The sequence below is a fragment of the Anguilla rostrata genome, chromosome 9 (assembly GCF_018555375.3).
Source record: "Anguilla rostrata isolate EN2019 chromosome 9, ASM1855537v3, whole genome shotgun sequence".
Classification (NCBI taxonomy): Eukaryota; Metazoa; Chordata; class Actinopteri; order Anguilliformes; family Anguillidae; genus Anguilla; species Anguilla rostrata.
Window position 1 is genome coordinate 50,765,709 of NC_057941.1, and position 21,052 is coordinate 50,786,760.

General features: G+C 48.7%; 2 protein-coding genes across 4 annotated transcripts in view; one reads left to right on the plus strand and one right to left on the minus strand.

Moving 5' to 3' along the window:
• stard13a (StAR related lipid transfer domain containing 13a) overlaps window positions 1-21,030 on the minus strand; it is a 100,154-nt gene extending 79,124 nt beyond the window's left edge. Inside the window, exons 1-2 of one of the 3 annotated variants that reach the window (XM_064352728.1) lie at window positions 20,641-21,030; window positions 2,200-2,307 (exon numbers count right to left, since the gene is read on the minus strand). The gene's annotated coding sequence lies outside the window, so the exon portion shown is untranslated. Of the gene's footprint in view, window positions 1-2,199; window positions 2,489-20,640 lie in introns of those variants that run through there. The other 2 variants (XM_064352730.1, XM_064352729.1) reach the window with 2 other exon arrangements.
• On the plus strand, window positions 13,368-17,620 carry rfc3 (replication factor C (activator 1) 3). The gene is made up of 9 exons (XM_064352736.1): window positions 13,368-13,566; window positions 13,900-14,037; window positions 14,194-14,261; window positions 14,536-14,633; window positions 15,513-15,694; window positions 16,005-16,141; window positions 16,492-16,590; window positions 16,784-16,853; window positions 17,231-17,620. The coding sequence occupies exons 1-9, from the start codon at window positions 13,480-13,482 to the stop codon at window positions 17,519-17,521; spliced, it is 1,170 nt and encodes a 389-aa protein (XP_064208806.1). The 5' UTR covers window positions 13,368-13,479; the 3' UTR covers window positions 17,522-17,620.
• Window positions 21,031-21,052: the final 22 nt, after the last annotated feature.

Below are 21,052 nucleotides of genomic sequence, written 5' to 3' on the forward strand. Positions count from 1 at the left end.
ATATTACAGTAGTAATGTACATTTTGGATACTTCATAGGCCTACACGCGTACAAACAGACACGCACACACACACTCATTTGTGAAGGTACATGTCTGTGCATTTACGGTGTTGTATATGTACCTTCCTCCAGGAAGGTATAGCTCTGCTACGGGAGAGTACGTCATGACTGGCAGTGATGTGCTTGCAAAGTTTGTGGTATTGTAATAACACAGGTTACATATAGCCTAGACACACGCACGCACATACACACACACACAAACATGCATACACAGATATGCACGCACGCACGCACACACACACACACATTGGAAGGCAGAAGCCTGGTATGAAGTCCACAGAAATCACCGTGACAGAAATGTGATTATGCAGTAAATGGTAATGCACTTATGACAGTGTCCACTGTATGAACCCGGCAGGGCAGGACTATTTGCTGTTCTGCAGCAAACACAGGAGCAAGTGTGTCGGAGATTAGATCAGCACCCTGAAAGAAACGCACTTATTTAAACATCTAAACGGCATCTGGGCTCACCTAATGCTGAACTCTCAACATTTCACACGTTGTTTACCAGCCTTGCTAATGCTAAAGCTAAAACTACAACCCACTGGCTTCCTAACAATACTAAGAACAGCACTCAATAGTACATACTATACTGCATTCTTTATTTCCCCCGCTGTGCGTACTGTGGCTGGGCTGGCCCAATCCTGTGCCTGGACATCTACCGCCCTGTAGGTTTAATTTGACACAATTCTGACACAACACTGCTTCAACTAATTAAAAGCTCAATGAGATCTCTAGCTGTTGTATGAGGCGGGCTTTGTTGGGGTTGCAGTGAAAACCTAGAGGTTGGTAAATCTCCAGGAACAGGGCTGGACAACGCTTTTTTCTGTGGCATCTACAGTAACTGTTGTTAGAATATGTGCTGACTGCTGTTATCAACTGTGACCCTTACTGTCTGCATACTAAACCTATCTGCATGCGCTTATGTAAGTCGCTTTGGAAAAGAGCATCTGCTTAATGGCTAAATATAATTATATGCTGTCATCGCTGCTCCTCTCTCTGAGCCACCCAACCCTAGCCTCCCCCCCACCCCCCTCCACCCCACTCATGTACACATGAATAAGGGGGTTCTTCTCAAAGCCACAGTCTCTGTCTCTCTCTCTCCACTCTCACCCTCTCATTCTATGAATTATGCTGGTGAGCATGTTTATAAAGAAACAGACAGATGTGTGTTAATTTTTACATGAGGGAAATATCTGCCAAGCATTGTGTCAGAGCCCCACAGATTCTTAACTTGGCTGAAGCAAAAAAATTGAGAAACCCGCCCCCCCCACCCCGCCCCCTCCCATGACAGATCTGTAAGGTTGCAATTGTTGACTTTTCATTCGTCAAAAGCTCGTGCCAGAACAGATGAAAGATTGAGTTACATAAAATAAACACTGCGTTATGAACACAAAGAAACAGTGTACCTGGAATGATGCACAGCATGGCTTAGCTCCAGTCAGTCGCTACGCTACTGACGAGGGTGTGCATTGCCCTGTTTTTATTTTACTATCCCCCCGCATACAAACATAGTTCTCTCCTCGTATCACGACTAACTCACACGTTACAAGCTTCACAATGTGCTCTTTGATCTATACAACATTGAGCAGCATATAATTCAAAATGAGAAGCATCGGACACTTTCTAATCTTATTGATGTCATTTTTAACGAAAGCTTGAATTAATTCAATGTTAATATAATCATAACTGCCACGTTAGTCGTGTTTATGTGCAAGTTAGCCAGATATTGCTCATTTTTTAGGAGTGGGTTTTTTTGTAATGTTTTTTTTTTTTTTTCAAAAACTCAAACTCACTCAGTCAATGTTCTAGAATTTTGAAAAAGTTCAAAAATCGTTGCTTTCAGTTTCCAGCAGTGATGGTGACATCAGCATTAGAATGTTCAGTTAGGAGCATTCTGATCACAAGTCTCTGATCTTACACTGTAAAGGGTTAATGGCAATATCTCATCTATTCTGTCCTTTCACTTCCCTGGACTGTAAGTTCAGCAGGGACCTACGCTGTCAGTGTGAGATGTAAGCTGTGCCAACTGAAACACGCACACACACACACACACATGCACACACACGCGCGCACACACACGCAGGGGAAGTTTAGGATGTTTTTGGAATAGCGGGTAAAGGAAAAAGGAAGCCTCACCCATAGCACTGAGAGCCCGGCCGTCCCGTCCCGTCCTGGCCGCTCGGGGGAGGAGGGGGTGGGGGTGTCGTTTCGCTGCGCTCCTTGCAGAGGGAAGCCGGTCCCGTTCTGCCGATGGGACAGAAAATGAAGGGAATGGTGTCTCTGCCGGGATGAGGAGGAGGAGGAGGCGACTCTTCGTCTCTCTGTCAGCACCTCCGCAACCGATTCCCTGAGGGACTGTGGAGACTCCGGTCTGCGTGTGGCGACTGAGCCGTCCGGAGTCAGAGCGACAGGGTGTGTGTGTGTGTGTGTGTGCGCGTGTGAGGGTGTGTGTGCGTGGATGTGTTTCTAAGAAAAGGGAGGAGTTTAGATCGCAGTGAGGGGGGTGTGTGTGTGTGTGTGTGTGTGTGTGTGTGGACATGTGTTTGTGTGTCTAAAGAGGAGGGGTTTTCCTCAAAGTGAATGTGTGCTTACGTGTTGACATGTATTTGTGTGAGCCTGTGGTGGGGAGGAGTTTGCCCGAGGTGGGATGTGTGCTTGTGCGTGTGCATGTATGTGAGTGTGTGTGTGCGCACATGTCTGTGTGTGTGTGTAATGTAATGTAATGCAATGTGTGTGTGTGTGTGTGTGGAGAGGATGGGTTAAACTTTGTTAAACAGGTCATTACACTGCTCCACCTTGCTTGTATGTGCGCACACACACGCTCACACACACACACACACACACACACAGAGGGGCGATAAGGAAACCCACAGAAGCAGAGGGGGGGGGGTGTTTGCCTTCGTTCTCTGAGCCAGCGAACCACAGCCCCTCACTCACCTGGCCTGTCCCGTGCGCTCAAAGAAACGGGCGTCAACAAACCGACCCTTTTCACTGGCCAAACATCGACAAACACATTCCTCCAGCTGACGATGTGGGGGGGGGGGGGTGTCCCTATTGTCCACTTCGGGACGGGGTTCGAGGCACGGCAAAGACTAGGGCCCTAAAGGTATTTGTCCACACATGCGGGCGCCCTGTTCCGTCCGCCAAACGACGGGAGCTCGGCCATTCACACCCCCCCCCCGCCCCCCCACGACCCCCCCGACCCCCCCCACGCCACCCACCGCGTCTGTGTGCACAGGCCAGGGGTCCTCCTGACAGCCTGGCCCCCTGTGGAACACATGGGTGCTGTGCTCTGTGTGTGTGTCACGCTCCACCCCCGGCAATCTCCTGCAGGACCCACATTCCTGCCCTGGCAGCGCAGGGCTTAGTCATGTGTACAGTTAGGAAATACGACAGTCAGTACGGTGGACACAACCCTCTGCTAAATGTCAGAAATGTACACGTCTTTCTTCCTGGTCTCTCTCTCTTCCTAGACATAGCTGCAGTCGCGGGCGTCTGTGCCACAGCCCCTTACCCATTCACCGTGTCGCGTCGAGAGGGTTGCGTTCCTAAAACCTTGCGCCAACCTCTCACGACTCTCACGAGTGAAAATTAAATCCACTGTGTAAATGAAGCAGATGCTGGATAAGACAGGGAGCTCCAGGCCGTTAGGAAATGGAGCCGGTGGTTGATATCATTAGCAGTGGGATGAGGAGCAGAATCTGAGCCAACATGGACGCCTTTCACAAAGGAGACCTGTACTGGCCACAGATCCCCACTGTTCCTGTACACTTTTTAAGAGTATAGCCTCTGCTTGGCTAACTTATCATCGCACGTTCCAGAGGAGAATGCGTAAAAATTCCCCAGAGTTCCTTGCTGCTCCTTCAGACGTGTTGGGACACTTGGCCATGCTTGCTTTTGGGAGGTCAAGGTAAGGCCAACCCCCCCTCCCCCAAAAAAAAACACAAAATAAGGGTGCTGTCACTCACAAGACACAAGGTATCCGAGTATGGAGCAAATGCTTGGATGCGCTGGTGCATTTTATTGTTTTTTTATTTTTTTTCTATGTGAGGTGTTCATACGCTTTTCAAATGACATCATTGACAGACAATGCAATAGTCCAGAGTACCAAGATAAAATACTGTTTCATGTATTCTTTTTATAAGGTATCTGGCCAGCCTGTTCCAGGTGTGCATTTTTTACCAGGTCAAGAGCTGTGAGTCGCTTGGTGAGAAGACACAGAGGCGTGTGTGTGTGTGTGTGTGTAGGGGGGGGGTGTTGTGGAAGAGGCTGCTCCAGATGTATTCAGTTCATTTTCAGCCAAGACTTGGGAAAGAGAGAGAAAGACAGAAAGAGAGGGAAAAAGAGGGAAAGAGAGAGAATGAAACAGAGAGATGGCAGAGGAGTACGTGATGCACATAAGAGAAAAGAGAAAGATATCCACACTATGAAGATGAGTTATGAAGAGGTCCCAGCCAATTATTGTTATGACTTAGTTTATAGTAACCCTGTGGTATGTGGGGTACAACTTCTTTCCACGTTTTTAAAAAACGTTTTCCCCCCCTGCAGAGCAGCGTACAGTAATGCTTTGGGAACGTTTGTCAGGCTGTGAGCGTTCACAGACAGACGCGCGCGCTAAAATTAATTTTCGCAGCCTTGGCCGAACATTCCAGCGGGTTCCCGGGGTCTCTGAAAAATTACACGCTGCTCCCGGCTCGGCCCTCCATGTGCGCCCGAGCAAACATTCCACTCGACCCCCGCCCCCGCACCCCCGCCCCCCGCACCCATCCCCCCCCCCCCCGATCTGCAACCGCCATGGACGGGTATTTGGACACGTCACCAATCAATGTCACGCCATCAATCAACTTGAATTTCATCAACTATTTAAATTAGATTAACTTAATTCAGTTAATTAATGGAAAGAAAAATCCCCGTATAGAACACTGAGGCCACCTTTTTGTTTTTTTTTTGAGACTGAATTTCAATTAATTTGCTAAATTGACATAGCAATTAATGAATTTGGTTAATCTGGCTATTGCTAAAGTCGCCAAACTGGGTTGGTGAAAAGAAACAAAGCCAAGTTTGAATTTTTTAATTGTAAGGCAAAGTTAAGGTCAGTTTGGTCAGTCCAGTGAGGGTCCGTTTGGTGACTCCCACAGGGGCCCACCTGCCTGGTCTGAGGCAGGTGTGCCTCTCGTCTCCTCTCGGCCGAACATTCATCTCCCCGCGAGCGTACGAGCGTACAAGCATGCTACGACATGCCCCTCCACTGGCTGAACTGACACCCAGCCGCGGAGCTACAGAGAGAGACGGTCTCGGGTTCGAGCGAAGGAAACCCTTCCCTCATATGGCCTTGTTTCAACTGAAATTAAAAAAAAAAAAAAAAAAGTTACCAGGTGTCAGCAGTGAGAGATATGCCCCATGAGTGATAGCCCCCCTGTAGTACTGTGTGGCCTGTTGGGTGTAAAATAATCACAGGCTCTCCTGTAGTACAGTGTGGCCTGTAGGGTGTTAAATAGTCACTGGCTCTCCTGTGGTATTGCAGGCTATAGGATGTGGAATAGTTACTGGCAGTTATATTGAAGAATTACTTCCGAACACAAAAGGCAGAAGGTTCACAAGCGTGTGGTCCCCTTTTGCACAGGATGTCTAAGTAATACACAGATGATCGCAAAGATTACATTAAAGTTTGTCAAGACCTGAGCAACCTGGAATACGTTCCTGTCTTTACCCTTGCGTTTCTATTCTAAACGGATCAAAATCACGTGGACACAGTTGGTTCCCTAGGTCTGTGCGCGCGTGCTGTGTCTTCTGTTAGCATGCTTGTTTGAGCTCTGCTTGGCTTCAATGTTAGTGGACCCGTGTTATTTTTCAGGTAAAACTAAATTACAGCCTTCTAACACACAGAGGCTGCGATAATTTATCGTTTCGGATTAAAACACAGCCTGGCCTCATCTACGCCAGATCTTTTACAACCAATCATAAATCAGACACCTGCAAATCCGTCGTCGCGTTTTGTAGAAGACGACGCAACCGACGCAAATTACCCAGACGCCGTGTGGGAACAGCTGCGCGATCTAATTGGTCCGTAGTAAAGCATCAAGCGAAGCCAAGAGGGCGGTATATTATTAATTGGGGTGGTTGCCGCGGGGACGTAATAGACAGATGTGACACTACCGCATTTTTTTTTTTTTTAACGCGTAAAGTCCGCCTTAGTGAGAATAAAGGGAGAGGCGCTTTTACGCAACCGGGCCGCCCTGTCACAGAGACTGTTACGCAACGGATTTAAGAATGACCAGAAACGTTCTGCGTTGCCAGCATGTCCGCGCTTCGACCGAGGAGAGTTTCAACAGAGACGGATGATGCTGCCGTGCCCTCTTAAGAGGGCGTGCTTCCTGCAGATAAGACGTTGATCATTGTGAACGATCGAGTTTAAAAACCAGCGTAAACCTCCGAAGAAGCAGTGTACAGTACACACACGCTACAGTGCGCGTTTCCTTTGCGTGCCTGAGCTGCCCTGGGTCAAATAAATGTTTAAAAAAGGTTAACCCTTTGTACAGCAGTGAAGCTTCTGCACGTTTCGAACGGATGAGAGAGAGTATTTGAGAGAACTCTTCCCACAGCACAGAGCTGGTATGTCCTCTTCTGCAGACATGAGTATGAGTATGGGGGGGAGGGGGGGGTGGTGGTTGGGGGGGTTCGGTCAACTCCAAGGGCCCTCACTGACAGGGGCCCTCCAAAGATTACGCTTTTTTTTATTTTCATGGGGCCCAAAATCCCTGGCGGCACCCCTGTCTGCATGTGACATATACCCGTTTACCCTGGTCAGGGTCATGGGGGGGGCGCAGGAGCCTATCCCAGTGTGCATTGGGCGGGAGGCAGGAATACACCCTGGACAGGCCGCCAGAGCAAAATCAGGGGCGGGGCTTGGAGGGCAGGGGGCTTACTGTAGGGGGGCTGGAGTCTATCAGTGCACATGCCCGAATGTCACCATGAGAAACAGTTGAGCAATGGGCATCTGGCCCGTGAGCCAGGACTTCAGCAATCATTCTCCAGGTGTCCCTGAGTCCAGCGACGGTTTGACAGCATCGGGACGATACACACGACTGATTACACAATTGCCGGAATAATTCGGAGGTGTCGAAAGGACACCCCGGCGAATACGCACGCGGGAGGCAGAAACAAGGCCACGCGAACACGCGACGCCAACGCGGCCGTCGCCCGAACTCGCACGGACGCGCGCGGGATTCCGACCGAAGGTCGTTTTCTGCAAATCGCAAAACACAGGGAGAGGAGCGCGAGTCGTAAAAGACCAAGGGGGTTGTGGGTATTATAAATGGCCGCGGAACCACGGCGGATTTCGGAGAGAGAGGCTCATCAGCGGCCAGGAGGCGGATTACTTGTGTTTTCGGGAGTCCTGTCCCGGCCGCGGACGGGTGACCGCGACGCGCCTCTCCTTTAAGAGACCGTGACCGCGGCTCCGTCTTCCCCCGGAACGACAGGCGCGCGGGTCTCTCCGCCGGCCGCGACACGTCCCGGCCTGCAAGCCCGGCCCGACGGAAAATTCCTTCCTTCCTCACAGCGAAACGCGGGGGCGAGAGAGACAGAGAGAGAGAGAGAGAGAGACAGAGAGAGAGAAAGGGATAGAGAGACAGAGAGAGACAGAGAGAGAGAGAGAGAAACACAGCCGGGGCGCCAACTTGCATGCGCAAATCCGCCCGGAAACTAGCGTGACCAACCGACACATCTCTGCTCAGGGAAACTGTTAAAAGGGGGTGGGGGGGTGTTACGATGATTCCAAGGGCTCTGACTGACAGGGCACCTTAAAAGAATTACAACATTGGATTTTCTTGGGGGGTCTTTTAACGGGAACCAAAATTCCTGGTGTCAAACTCTGTCTCCGCTATCTGCGGTCCACCAGAGCGGGAGAAAGACCATTGCCTGCGACACACCTGTGTGCGCGATCATACGGTCACCTCCTAACGCACTCTCAACCTGCAGCCACAGCACCTGACGCGCAGAGTCTGGAGCATCTGCCGAGTACCCAACTGCCCTCGCTGTGATCTCTCGGCGAATCGAGTCAGGCCGGGGGAAGAATGAGATGTACGGAACTATCGCGGCATCTCTGATAACCCGCCGCCCTGGCAACCTGATGACGCTCGCCGAGCCCCACAATGCATTCCTTATACGGCGCGTTCAAAGGGGGGGGGGGGTGGAACGCGCGGCGGAAAAAGAGATTACATCTGTATCCACGGGAGCCCTTGCGTAACACAGAGCAGGGAGACGGGCGGAGGGCGAAGGGGGCGGGGTTTGTTTGGCGGTTAAAACAGACGTGACTGGTAGACACACACACACACACACACACGTCTCCCACGCGCTCAGGTCGGCTCAGGTGAAGGCCACCCTGCGCTGCGTGTGTCTGTCAATGCGCTACAGTGTACACCTGGTGGAGTGCACACTTGGTACAGTACACACCTGTGTAGTACACACCTGATTCAGTACACACCCGGAAGTAGTAACACTATGATTGTCACACGGAAAAAGACAAAGGGTGGGACACCAGCTGTGTACACGATACACACACACACCGAAACAACACACACATCACAGAAAAAAAAGGGGCACAGCTGCACACCACACACGCAAGCACTCACACGTCTGTTAAATATCAAGGGACACCTGGCACCAAGAGGTGCCATTATACGTGATGTACGCACCGGTGTCACCATGGCAATAGGTGACGATGGAAAAACAGTCTGATGACAGACAGGCTTCTTGGAACACGGGGCAAATTCAGTGTTAGCGAGCCTCTATTTCCAGCCCATTATGCCCAGTTAGCCGCGGGAAGCTCGCATTTAAACACCCTGATGGAAACTGGAAAGGGACATTACATCTGTGCTCTGTAAACATGTTACCATGGCACTGAGGTTCAGCTGGTTAGACCATAAGGGCCGTAAATAAGAACATGCATGTGTGGCTCCAGCTGAGGTCGAACTAATAGTGAGAGAGCTTTTACACCGCCATCCAATGAAACGCTTGAAACAATACTTCAGGCACACTTTCTTTCACAGTTGTTTAGGCTAGCTCGTACGCTAACGCTGTGGCAGGGGCTCGAACCCACACCCATGCGGGGGGATTCACGTGCTGCTTGTGAGTCAGCCACCCCATGGACTGTACTCTGCATCTCGCCGAGCTTACAGGCAAAAAAAATAAAATAAAATAAAAAGCATGTTTACACATCCAAACAACATCCCCATGGGGGAATAATCACATCCAGGAATCTGGAAATTCCCTCTGATCAGAATATCTTGGATAGTTTTTTTTTTTTTTCATATTCTTGCCTCCGGGCCAATGTGGTCCTGCTCTGAAAAGTACAAACAGGAAACCAGGTGCACAGGTGTGAGCTTGGTGGGGGGGGTAGAACTGAGAAGCAGTGGCCCAAGAAAGAAATGCCTGAATTACCAAACATTCATAACTATTTTATTTTTGGCCTATGCCTCTCTCAAATATGGATCTAGATCCCAGATCTGTTAAAATATATATTTTTGCCGCCTTCAAAGATTCCCACTGACGCTGGTCTCAAGACCTCCCTCGTCGCGTAGCTTTGGTTGCACCTAACTGATAATCTGAACCGGGGCACTCTCGCTACTCAGCCTAGACAGTGATGCTGGCGTAAGAATGTCAGCCAGACCTACACAAGCACCAACAACATCGGCTAATCTCTTCACTGTTACAGCCCTCCAGGCTTACAGTGCCTTACAGATCCATGACACGCGCACAGCGGCGGCGTTTACGAAACCGAACCCTGAACCCCTGAAACCCTGAACCCTGAACCCCTGAACCCCTGAAACCCTGAACCCCTGAATGCGGTCGAATTTCAGCCGATGCCCCCCCGCCCCCGCTCAGCTTCGTCGGGTGAGGGGTGAGCCGAGTCAAGCCGAAGACCGCCGGGGGTGGGGGGGGGGTGCGGGTTGGGGGGCGGCTGGGGTAGTAATCACCGCTCGGCGAGCGCGTGCGATTGGCGGGCTGACAGGCCCGCGAGCGCTCGTCGTGTTCTAACAGGTTTGCGCCTGCCCGGTAACCTGCGGCGACGCTCGAGCGCGTGTGTTTCGGAGGCTTTGTGAAAATGCCGCATGGAGCCCCCCTCCCCCCACCCCCCACCCCCCTCGCGCGTGTGCGGAACGCACCGCGGTCCGCCAGGGAGGGGGACCTGCACCTGTACCTCTCCCGCTCAGATTACCTGCCCCGCGGGGTCAGTGGGTAACACAGCGCTGACTCCCCTGCTCCCCCTCCCACCCCCCGCACCGAACCGAACCGAACTCCTCAGAGTACAATGTTCAGTGTTAAATTAACTCAGAGTACATATGGTATTACTCCGGCCCCTGTTGGACGCATACGTACTCCAGTTGAATTAACGCTGGATATTTTACTATGCAGGAGTCACACCAGTCCACCACACTCGGGACAAACCTTGCGGGCCTTCCGTTCTTAATATGTCAAACTAAACATGTTTAACCAAGTTCATACCTAGGAGGCGCTCTCTCTCTCTCTCTCTCGCTCTCTCTCTCTCCCCCCCCTTCTCCTCCTCCTCCTCCTCCTCCTCTCTCTCTATCTCTCTCTCTTCATTTTCTGACACAGGTGTGTCTTTGCTCCGGGTCACGAAACGACAGCTCGATCCCCCTCCCTTTCAGTCACTCCCTCCCCGCTCTTGGCCAAAATGTGCTGGCCTCCAAATCCCAGGGGCACCTGCACGTTGGCGGGTGGGGAGGAGGGTGGGGGGTGGGGTGGGACTGGGGGGGTTGGGTTTGGGGTTGGGGCGGGGGGGGGGGGGGGTGATGTAATGGCAACGGCATGTGCGGAATGGAACTCGGATCTGTGTCAACATCCCCCGGGCTCCCTGTAGGAACGTCTGTGGAATATTCCATAAACAAGCGCCCCCCCCCCCCCCCAGGAGGAAATGAAGGGAAAAACAACCCCCCCTCATCCTCCTCTCTACCCCCAACACAACCCCCCCAGGTGACTCAGAACTCACAGCTGCCTCCAAACGCACCAAATGGGGCAACAAAAACCTTCCCCGGTTCTGAAAAAAACAAACAAAATGGCTGCCTGTACTGTGGTGCAAAATGACACCCCTCTCGAGTGGTCTGGCGATGCCACCGTTAGCCGCGGGCTTAAATCACTGCGGTACGTTGGCTCTAATTTCAGTAGAAGTACCTGTCGTTAGCATATTCAACACAACCAAGCATCGATGTCTTTTAGCGATCAAAGAAACAGTTGCTGGTTAAAAGCGGTTATGGGCTCCAATCTCAGGTAGGATGCTGTGGTGACTCTTCCCATAAGTCACCGACACTTATAAAAATTAACTGAAGAATGTACGAGAGTCTAGAACTGCCAGCCACCCACGAAAGTGTGATTCAGAAAAGTCAACAAATAACTTAACATAATGGAACACAGATTTCCCCACGGTCATTTACAGTATTCCCTTTGCCAGGGTGATAAAATGGAGGGCTGCTCTAAGAGCTTATTACCACATATTTTGTCGTACAAAAGGTCAAACCAGCCTTTGCCTGTTTCAATAGAAAATATTTTTGCTCAAAACACCGCTGGTCTTTGTGATTCACTGATATGTGTGTTGTTTTTCTGTACTGTTCTTGTTATCTCAGGGAACATAGCAAAAATGTAAACTTCAAAGTCACTGTAAAACATGAGGATGCACACGTAGCTAGACAAACACACACACACACACACACACACACACACGAGTCTGGTGTATAATGCAGCAATTTTTCTTTGCCAGGCCAAAGCTGCCCATGTCCAGTCAGGTAGAGTGTAAAATAATCACTGACTCTCCTGTAGTACTGTGGGGCGCCCTGACCACCACAGTCCCGTCTATGGAATACCCCACACATGGAGAAGTTTCTACTTACAAGTAGGAGCTCACCGCACAGATTACCACCTGTCATCACTCGAAAGAATCCCTCAGCTCACTGATCCATGGTCTGTCCGTGGTTCTCCCTCCCTGTTTCCAGAAGCTGACCCTTTGAAGAGTAGGCTTTGTGGAATGTTTTCTTTTTCTCTAAATTCCAAGGCAGTGTTCTAGAACTGCGCTCCTTTCAATTACTAGTAGTGATTGTTACATCAGCATTAGAATGTTCAATTAAGAACATTCTGATCACATAGTTGTGATCTCGCACCTTAAAGGGTTAAGCAGTAGTCGGGCAGTGTCTGTGTAGTGTAGCGGTTTTGGAAACCGGGCCTGCAAGTCAGAGATTGCGGGCTCAGTTCCTAGATGGGGCACTGCCAGACAGTGGGCGGAAGATTTAAATCTGGGTGTCAAGGCAACCAGTGGTTTTCATTCTTCCCCTCTAATCAGGGATTGATTTAGGCTGGATAAAACATGCAAGTGGAAACTGGCCAATCAGTGACATTAGTCAATCACTTAACTATCCGGAAGAAAAGAAAAGCGGCGATGCTATTGGCTGCGAGATCACATTGAAGGCCAGGTTTGAGAATTGCTGAACGACTCTTTCCTAATCCAAGAATGTTTTGCCAGACCACATTTCAAACTCTGGCTGTGTGGAGGGGAGGAGGGGGGGGAAAGGCATTCTGTTATGTAGTTTTTTTATTGCTTTTGATTATCATGTTACACACCTTCAGGCAGAGAAACCAAAGATTACACGCGCCCATTGTATTTGCATTCTCTGTGTTCCCATAATCCCTCAGTAAATTTTTACATTTGTCAAATACACATTTTGACAAATATGCTTAGAGTCGTACTATGCAGCCAAGAACTCAGACACTGACTAATCCATAAAACAACTCGATAGAAAAAACACTCAAATTTCTTCCAAGTAGGTTTCGGCTTCCTCTCCGTTCTGTTGACTTATGTCGCCACCTACTGGAAGCAGGTGGAACATTTTACAGCCAACAATTGTTTGCGTCACTTTTCACGGTAGGTTCACGAAGGTGGTCATGTGTTTTCAAACGATAAAAAAAGCTTGAAATTACAGTTGAAATTACTGCCTTTCATTTGCATTGTGTCTGAATTTGGAAGGAATAATACAATCGAGATTACCACAACTAACCAAATTCACAATATCCTTTGGCCACAGTGTGCCCTGTGGATAATACCACAACGACATCTTCTCTAAACAGAAGTCACAATAAATCATAACAGTGACAGTGACAATCTAGCATGTTCCACATTCTTTTTTTTTTTTAATTGTTTGATACGTGTCCGCAACAGCTTCGCCTGCAGGAGAAGGAACGCCCTCGTAATTTCAAAAACGCTTTCAGCAGAGTTTGTCCTCCTCGGCTCCATGTACTTTGTATGAACTAGACAGCGCGCGAGTTTGTTGTCATTTCGCGGGAGAGGAAGTGCTGTTGCGCTTAGTGGGCTAACAACATATACTTTGATATTGGATTAAACGCCTCAAAATGAGTTTATGGGTTGACAAATACAGGCCTACCCTTCTGGGAAAGTTGGACTATCACAAAGAACAGGCGAATCAGCTGAAAAATCTCGTAAGTAGTCTAGTAGCAGAAATGACTAACCGACTAGTTTGCTAGTTTTTTGTACCATTAACGTTAGTGTTAATTCACAAACCTTATATCACTATCTAGCTACTTTTCATTAAACAGTAGTTTCCTGATAAAGGGTTTGGATATTTATTTGGTTCCACCTGTAAACTACAAGCATCTGATTATGACATTTAGCTTGCAAGCTGTTTAACTTGCTAGCTTAGTCCCTTTTGGTATAACGTTACGTTAGCTTTTAAATGATGTAGCGTTAAGTAGCCTGCCTACAGGTTGCACAGTGCAGCATTTATCAGTATTGTTCTGTTTCCTGCGTTTTAGGTGCAATGCGGGGACTTTCCCCACTTGCTCGTTTACGGTCCATCGGGGGCCGGTAAGAAAACGCGGATCATGTGTCTGCTACGCGAGCTGTACGGACCCGGGGTGGAGAAACTGCGGATCGAACATCAGTCCATTACAGTAAGACAGCTGCACCCTCACACACACTCAGTACTAGCTCCGTGTGGGAGACGTACTGCAAAAACTTAGTTGCTACTATTTTAGTGACTTTGGAGTGGCGAACGCAATGCAACATGTCTAAGATTTTCTCTATTTTAAATCATAATCCTTACATAGGCTCCGTCAAAAAAGAAGATTGAAATCAACTCAATAGCAAGCAACTACCATCTGGAAGTCAATGCAAGGTAATCGTCATCATGTTATACTATTTGGAGAGAAATTATGTCTTTTAAACCATCAGTTCAACAAATGCCACGCGCTGTTTTGCGTTCAGCGACGTTACATACGTTAAAGGGGGCGTGAACTGGAGGAATTGTGTATTTGTGACCACTCATCTTTTCGAGGATAGGTTTTCCCTGGAGAATGAATGCTGTAATTGGAAGTCAGTGTCTGGCATGATCGGAGAGACCTTCCCCACCGCCCTGCAAGCCGTCACATTCTGCTATTGTTCTCTTGCAGCGATGCTGGAAACAGCGACCGCGTGGTCATTCAGGAACTGATCAAAACCGTGGCTCAGTCACAGCAGATCCAGTCCAGTACGCAGAGAGAGTTCAAAGGTCAGTCACGTTTCTACAAGCAGTATACAATTACATTAGATCACATGTTAACGGTTCAGCAGATGCTGTTAGAGCAACTTGCATACAATCCATTTATACAGCTGGATATTTTATGAATCAGTCTTTTATGAATCAGTCTAGTACCTTGCTTAAGGGTTACGACGAGAGCTTATCAGCTCAAAATCAAGCCCACAAACTGAGTTACAAGCCCAGTTCTTTAACCCTTATACTACACTGCCTCCCTTGATTGGGGCTTTCCGACTTGTTTATGAGCAGGTATGGTGAGCAGGTATCAGCAAGTCTTTGGTTTACTGCAATACTTCACTCTGGGATGGAGATTAGATGCTACATTCCATGTCAGAAAAAGGCACTCACATCAGCAATTGAAAACAGATTACTTCCGAATTGTGTCTGAGGAAATGAGGCTTAGTTAAACATGGTTATGTATAAAACTGGGTTTATGCCTCAAACTCATAAAAAGTGGGGAAATTACTGGACGTAAATAGTTCCCTCGCAATTCACGAGGTGTTCCTGTAGAGTAATATTTAACCGTCTAACTGCACAGGAAGTGTGCACATTTTTTAAAAGGCTCTAAAAGATGGGGAATGATTCTGTACATCCCTCCATCCTCCTTCATTTTCCTGTGACCCCTGGTTATTGCTACACAATATGCTACCTTTTAAAAGTCATTTTTACGTAAAATTTTCCTACCTATATTGCAGGGAGAGGCAAAAAATAAATGGCATTTTTCAACAAAATAACGATGCCTCAAGTGCATTTATAAATTGCAATCAAAATGGTGGAGGCATAGACTGCTTTGAAAGCCCACTAATGACTCGGTGTAACCGTGGCAATGTCGGTGTTTCCCGGGGGGGACAGTGGTGCTGCTGACGGAGGTGGACCGGCTCACCAAGGACGCCCAGCATGCATTGCGGCGGACCATGGAGAAGTACATGTCCACCTGCAGGCTGATCCTGTGCTGTAACTCCACCTCCAAGGTCATCGGCCCAATCCGGAGCAGGTGCCTGGCCGTGAGAGTCGCCCTGCCCAGCACGGAGGAGGTACGGGGGGGCGGGGTCACTTTGAGGGGGGTGGGGTCACTGAGGGGGGCGGCGACTGGGAGTTCAGGGACTGACTGTGTGTCCCACTGAAGGCCTGTCATTGGTCATGTTTTTATATATATATACATATATATATATTTTTTAAATAAAAAAGTCTTTTTTTTAATGATTGTAATTGGTGTAATTTGTTTGAATACTCTTCCGCATACCCTCCACTGTGTCTCCCCCTCCTATCCTGCTTCTCTCATACCTTCTCTCTCCCTCTCTCTTTCTGTGGTGCGCTCACTCGCCTCCTCCCTCTCTCGCTCAGGTGTGCAGTGTCCTGACCAGCGTGTGCAGGAAGGAAGGGCTGCTGTTGCCGGGGGAACTGGCCAAGCGGATCGCGGAGAAGTCCGGCCGCAACCTGCGCAAAGCGCTGCTGATGTGCGAGGCCTGCAGGGTGCAGCAGTGAGTCAGAGCTGCTCTAATACAGCATTTATAAACACAGAGCTGTGCTGTAATTAAGCATTTATAAACACAGAGCTGTGCTGTAATACAGGGCTTATAAACGCAGCTGTGCTGTAATTAAGCATTTATAAACAGAGCTGTGCTGTAATTAAGCATTTATAAACACTCAGCTGAGTTGTAGTAAAGGGCTTATAAACACAGAACTGTGCTGTAATTAAGCATTTATAAACACAGAACAGTGCTGTAATAGAGTTTATAAACAGAGCTGTGCTGTAGTACAGTGTTTATACACAGCTGTAATACACCGCTTATAATTCACCACCCCCCCCCCCCCCATCCTTGTGTTTGAGGTACCCGTTCTCGGCTGATCAGGACATCCCGGACACAGACTGGGAGGTGTACCTGAAGGAGACGGCCAACGCCATCGTCAGCCAGCAGAGTCCTCAGAGGTCAGTGTGGGGGCGTGTCCCGCCCCGCCCCGCCCCGCCCCTCACCCGTGTGCTGCTCTACTCTGGGTGATCACCTGACCATATTGTACAGGGACACCGTTCACATCAGTTATTTACTGAGAAAGTACCACTGATCTCTCTGACTATCCGCACGCATAGCAGTCACTAACCGCACTCATAACTGTCGTTGCAGGCTGCTGGAGGTGCGGGCCAGGCTATACGAGCTCCTCACGCACTGCATCCCCCCCGAGATCATCATCAAGGTACAGCCCGTCCGATCGGTTATTGAGCTGCTAATTAGTAGAGTCAGGTGTGCCATGTTAGGGTTGGAGTGAAAACCGACAGTGTGGTAGATCTCCAGGAACAGGGCTGGGAATCGCTGTCATAATAACACAATCAGTCATGTCATGTCATACAGACTACAGGGCGTCCAGCACGGCTTCAGGTCTGACCTAGAGTCTGAGCCTTAGCCTGTGTGCCTTAGTGCACCAAGCTGTGCTGACAAAGTTCTAATATCTGTGGGAAATCCACCCTTAATTTCCACCTGTGTCCCTCCCTTAACCTGCCCTGAGTGAGAGTGTGTAACTGACTTTGTCTGTTTTGTTCCCCCAACGCTGCCCGCCTCACCCGCCGTGCCCAGGGCCTGGTGGCGGAGCTCCTGAGCAACTGCGACGGGCACCTGAAGGCGGAGGTGGCGCAGGCCGCCGCCCACTACGAGCACCGCCTGCAGCTCGGCAACAAGGCCATCTACCACCTGGAGGCCTTCGTGGCCAAGTTCATGGCCGTCTACAAGAAGTTCATGGAGGACGGGCTGGACGCCGATGTTCTGAGACCGCCCCCCCCCCCCACCTCCACCTCCCACCCTCCCTCGGCTTCTGGAGGAGATGGACAGCGAAACTCCCGCGTTTCCATGGGAACGGTTGCACTGTAGCCATGTAGCGCAGCGATTGGTTTGACTGTTGGAAATGTCGATGGAACACTGAATTATATTCTCCTTACTTCACTATTAAAAAATCATTTCATTATGTAATCTGCTTCATAAAGTTATTTCAGAAGTGACACATTTTCGAGAAAAAGTATAAGATGGAAAGTTTTTTTAATTTTATTTTTTTATATAAAGCAGGATGTTAAATTAATTTTGTTATGTGCATCTCTTGCTAATCCTGATCCAACTCCAACACCATAGCCCAGCTCACTGGTTGGGAAGACCGTCTTGTTTCCACCAATTAACTTGACCCAATTAGCGAATTGGCTCAAACCACCAAAGCCAGTTCTCGTGTAGATCACACTATAACTTTACTAAAAGCTTTGTTAATGGGAAATCAGAAGTAGTTACACCTCTCTGGAAACAGGGGTTCCCACCCCTGCTGTGTAATAAAGACTTTAATCTGGAATAAAACTATTTTTAATCCTGACATGTCCTCATGCAACAAGATTAGACTCATCTTTTATTTATTATTAATTTTTTTTCTGGGTCATTTCAAGTCATTTCTGGGAAGAGCAGGTTGGCAAACAGTGATGTTCCCGTGCCTCCCCGGAGAGGAAACCCTTCTACACTGATAAGAGCTACGGTTTGCCTGGATGAACAAGCCCATTTTAAACGGCTCTGGCTGTTGACCGTCCATCACGGTGTTCTGAGCACATTAAGATACGAACACTTTCAATTTAAAAAAAAATAGTCTAAATAGAGGGAAACGGCTGTTAGGGGGACATTTTGTTGGTCTGCTTTCTCTCGTTTTCTCTGGTCATGTGACCTCTTGCTCATCAGGGTTTTATGTTAATCCTGCCCTTATTCAGCCTGCGTGGCGCTCCTCAGCTGCACCGCCCGCGCAGCGCGGGCATCGCCTCCTGTGTGCCTGTGACATGTCCCTCGGGTGAAGACGGAAGGGGAAATGCCCAAATTCTCAAACGTGTAATTCTCTGAAATCAGGGTCATCCGGCAGAACGCAGGCCAGTAAAAATGTGCTTTTGTCCTACGTGCATAATGTACACCGGCACTCAAGTTCGAGGGACAGTATGTGTCTGATGACTGTGGTATGACCATTAACCCTTATATGGAATCATGGAAACCTCCCATAAACCCCCTCTGGTCCCACAATCACAGACCATAAACCCCTAAAGCAAACAAATTCCCTGCGTCAGACCCTGGACCCCGGCCCACAGTGCACCGCTGAAAAAGCAGCACAGGTCATCCCCAAATGGGACGGCTCCCCCCCCCCCCCCCCGACGTTGCCCAGAAACCGCTGCTACGGGGACAGATGCCCATCTGGCCCCGTCCCCCAGAGAACTTCTCACCTGTATCCTGGCAACTGGCAGCCTGTCCTCTTGCTGGTCTTTAATAAGCCAGCATTATGAGCCCAACAGCAAACAAATGGGCTAAGTGCTCCGTGCTCAATGGGTGGTGTGGCTTCAGTAAGGATGGGAAGATTCGACTGATTACGTGCTGAGCTGAAATTTCAATGGCTGAAAGACGCTATATCAGGGGTGTCAAACTCCAGTGCTGGAGGGCCGCAGTGCCTGCGGGTTTAACTCCGGTCCTAGAGGGGGCGCAGTGGCTGCAGGTTTAACTCCAGTCCTGGAGGGGGCGCTGTGTCTGCAGGTTTAACTCCAGTCCTGGAGGGGGCGCTGTGTCTGCAGGTTTAACTCCAGTCCTGGAGGGGGCGCTGTGTCTGCAGGTTTAACTCCAGTCCTGGAGGACCACAGTGTCGGCTGGGTTTTATGGTTTCATGTCAATTGGCAGCAATTTAGGCCTAGGGAAAAGTTGTGTGGGCTCTCTCGGCAATCAGCAGTTATGTGCTGAAACACACTGAAATGCAGCAGACTGAAATGCAGGCCTCCAGGACTGGAGACTGACCCCCCTGCGCTATTGAAATGAAGCCCACTTGTAAATTCTATTGATCATAATTACGAGACACTGCTCAGTATTTGTGTCGCCCTGCGTCGTTCCTCGAGCCTGAAATAGGAGGGAAATATAGGGGCCAATACGCCAACTGTCATTTGATTGAGTTCAAGGCCAAAGGCGATTTTGGCGGTTATCCCAAGGTTGGGAACCTTGCAGGTAACGTGCATTTAAACGCGTGACTCCGCCTGAATTTACACCCCTGGCTCAGTTAACAGAGCATGTTATGCTAATCAGACCGACTGAGATGCTTTAACCAACTTACTCAGAGTGCGCAGGGTACATTTCTACATGCACTATATGACCAAAAGCATCTGGACACCCCTTGGTCTTGGTCTGTCAAGAACAGTGTGGAAGAACTTGACTGGCCTACCCTGAGCCCTGACCTCAACCACATCAAACACCTTTGGGGTCAATTTGAAAGACAACAGCGAGCCAGGCTGAATCACCCAATCGGTGCCCGACCTCACTAAAATGCTCTTCTGGCTGAATGGACACAAATGCCTGCTCCAACACTTGGTATAAAGCCTTTCCAGAAGAGTGGAGGAATTTATAGCAGCAACGGGTGGACCAACATATTAATGCCCATAATTTTGGATGAGATGTTGCATATCAGGTGTCCACATACTTTTGGCCATGTAGTGTGCTACAAAACATACTGTGTCAGTGGTGACCGAAGTGCACAGTATATATCCTCACAAGCATGCTGAAGTAGCCTCGCGCGCCAGACTATAAAGCCATGTCCAGAAAAGCACTGTGTTTGAGGATAAAACCACCATAACCATATTTCGGGAAGGAGCCCAGCTTACCCATAGATTTAATAGTATGGGGGAAATAAATTCAGAATTGGTAGCTACGTCGGTAATAGATGTATGGACAAGAACATTATTGCTGAGAACATGACTCGATTGGATGTTAGACTTGATTAACATAGCTCCACAACTGTCATTTATTACATCATCAAAACGCAGATGAATATTTTATGCAGAGGATCCTAACGTAGTAAAGTGTTAACTACAACCTATTGGTACGACATTGTGCGAGAAAATACCTGGAACGTTAATTAAAATTGTTTGTTGCATAATAGGCTATGCTTTAAAATGCCCGTTTTAACGTTTATTAAAAAATACAATTAAAACTGTTATTCTTACCGTGATACCGTGTGCACTTGCTTCGACTTCATCTCCAGTTCCGAAAAATCGTGAAACTCTTCCCTCGTTGCTTGTTATTAGGGTGGAGTTTTCAAACACGGTTTCCATTCGGCATCTCTTTAAATTGGCAGTTAATGCGACAGACGACGTTTGTGTTTCGAACACTTCACTTGAAGGTCGATTAATGATAATACAGGATAAATCACCAAATCCAATGCATTGACCGGTTGCTTGGGAATGTTTTTTCTAGCAAACTACATACAAGGAGTCCGCTTGGTAAATAAAACTGATTTGGCAAGAACATAGCTAAGTAATTGAATGAAAACGACATAACAAATGTGGACTAAACTTTCTGTCAATTTCAGGAAGTGAGAAACAGGGAAGCTGTGGATAATGAGTACTCTAATTGCCA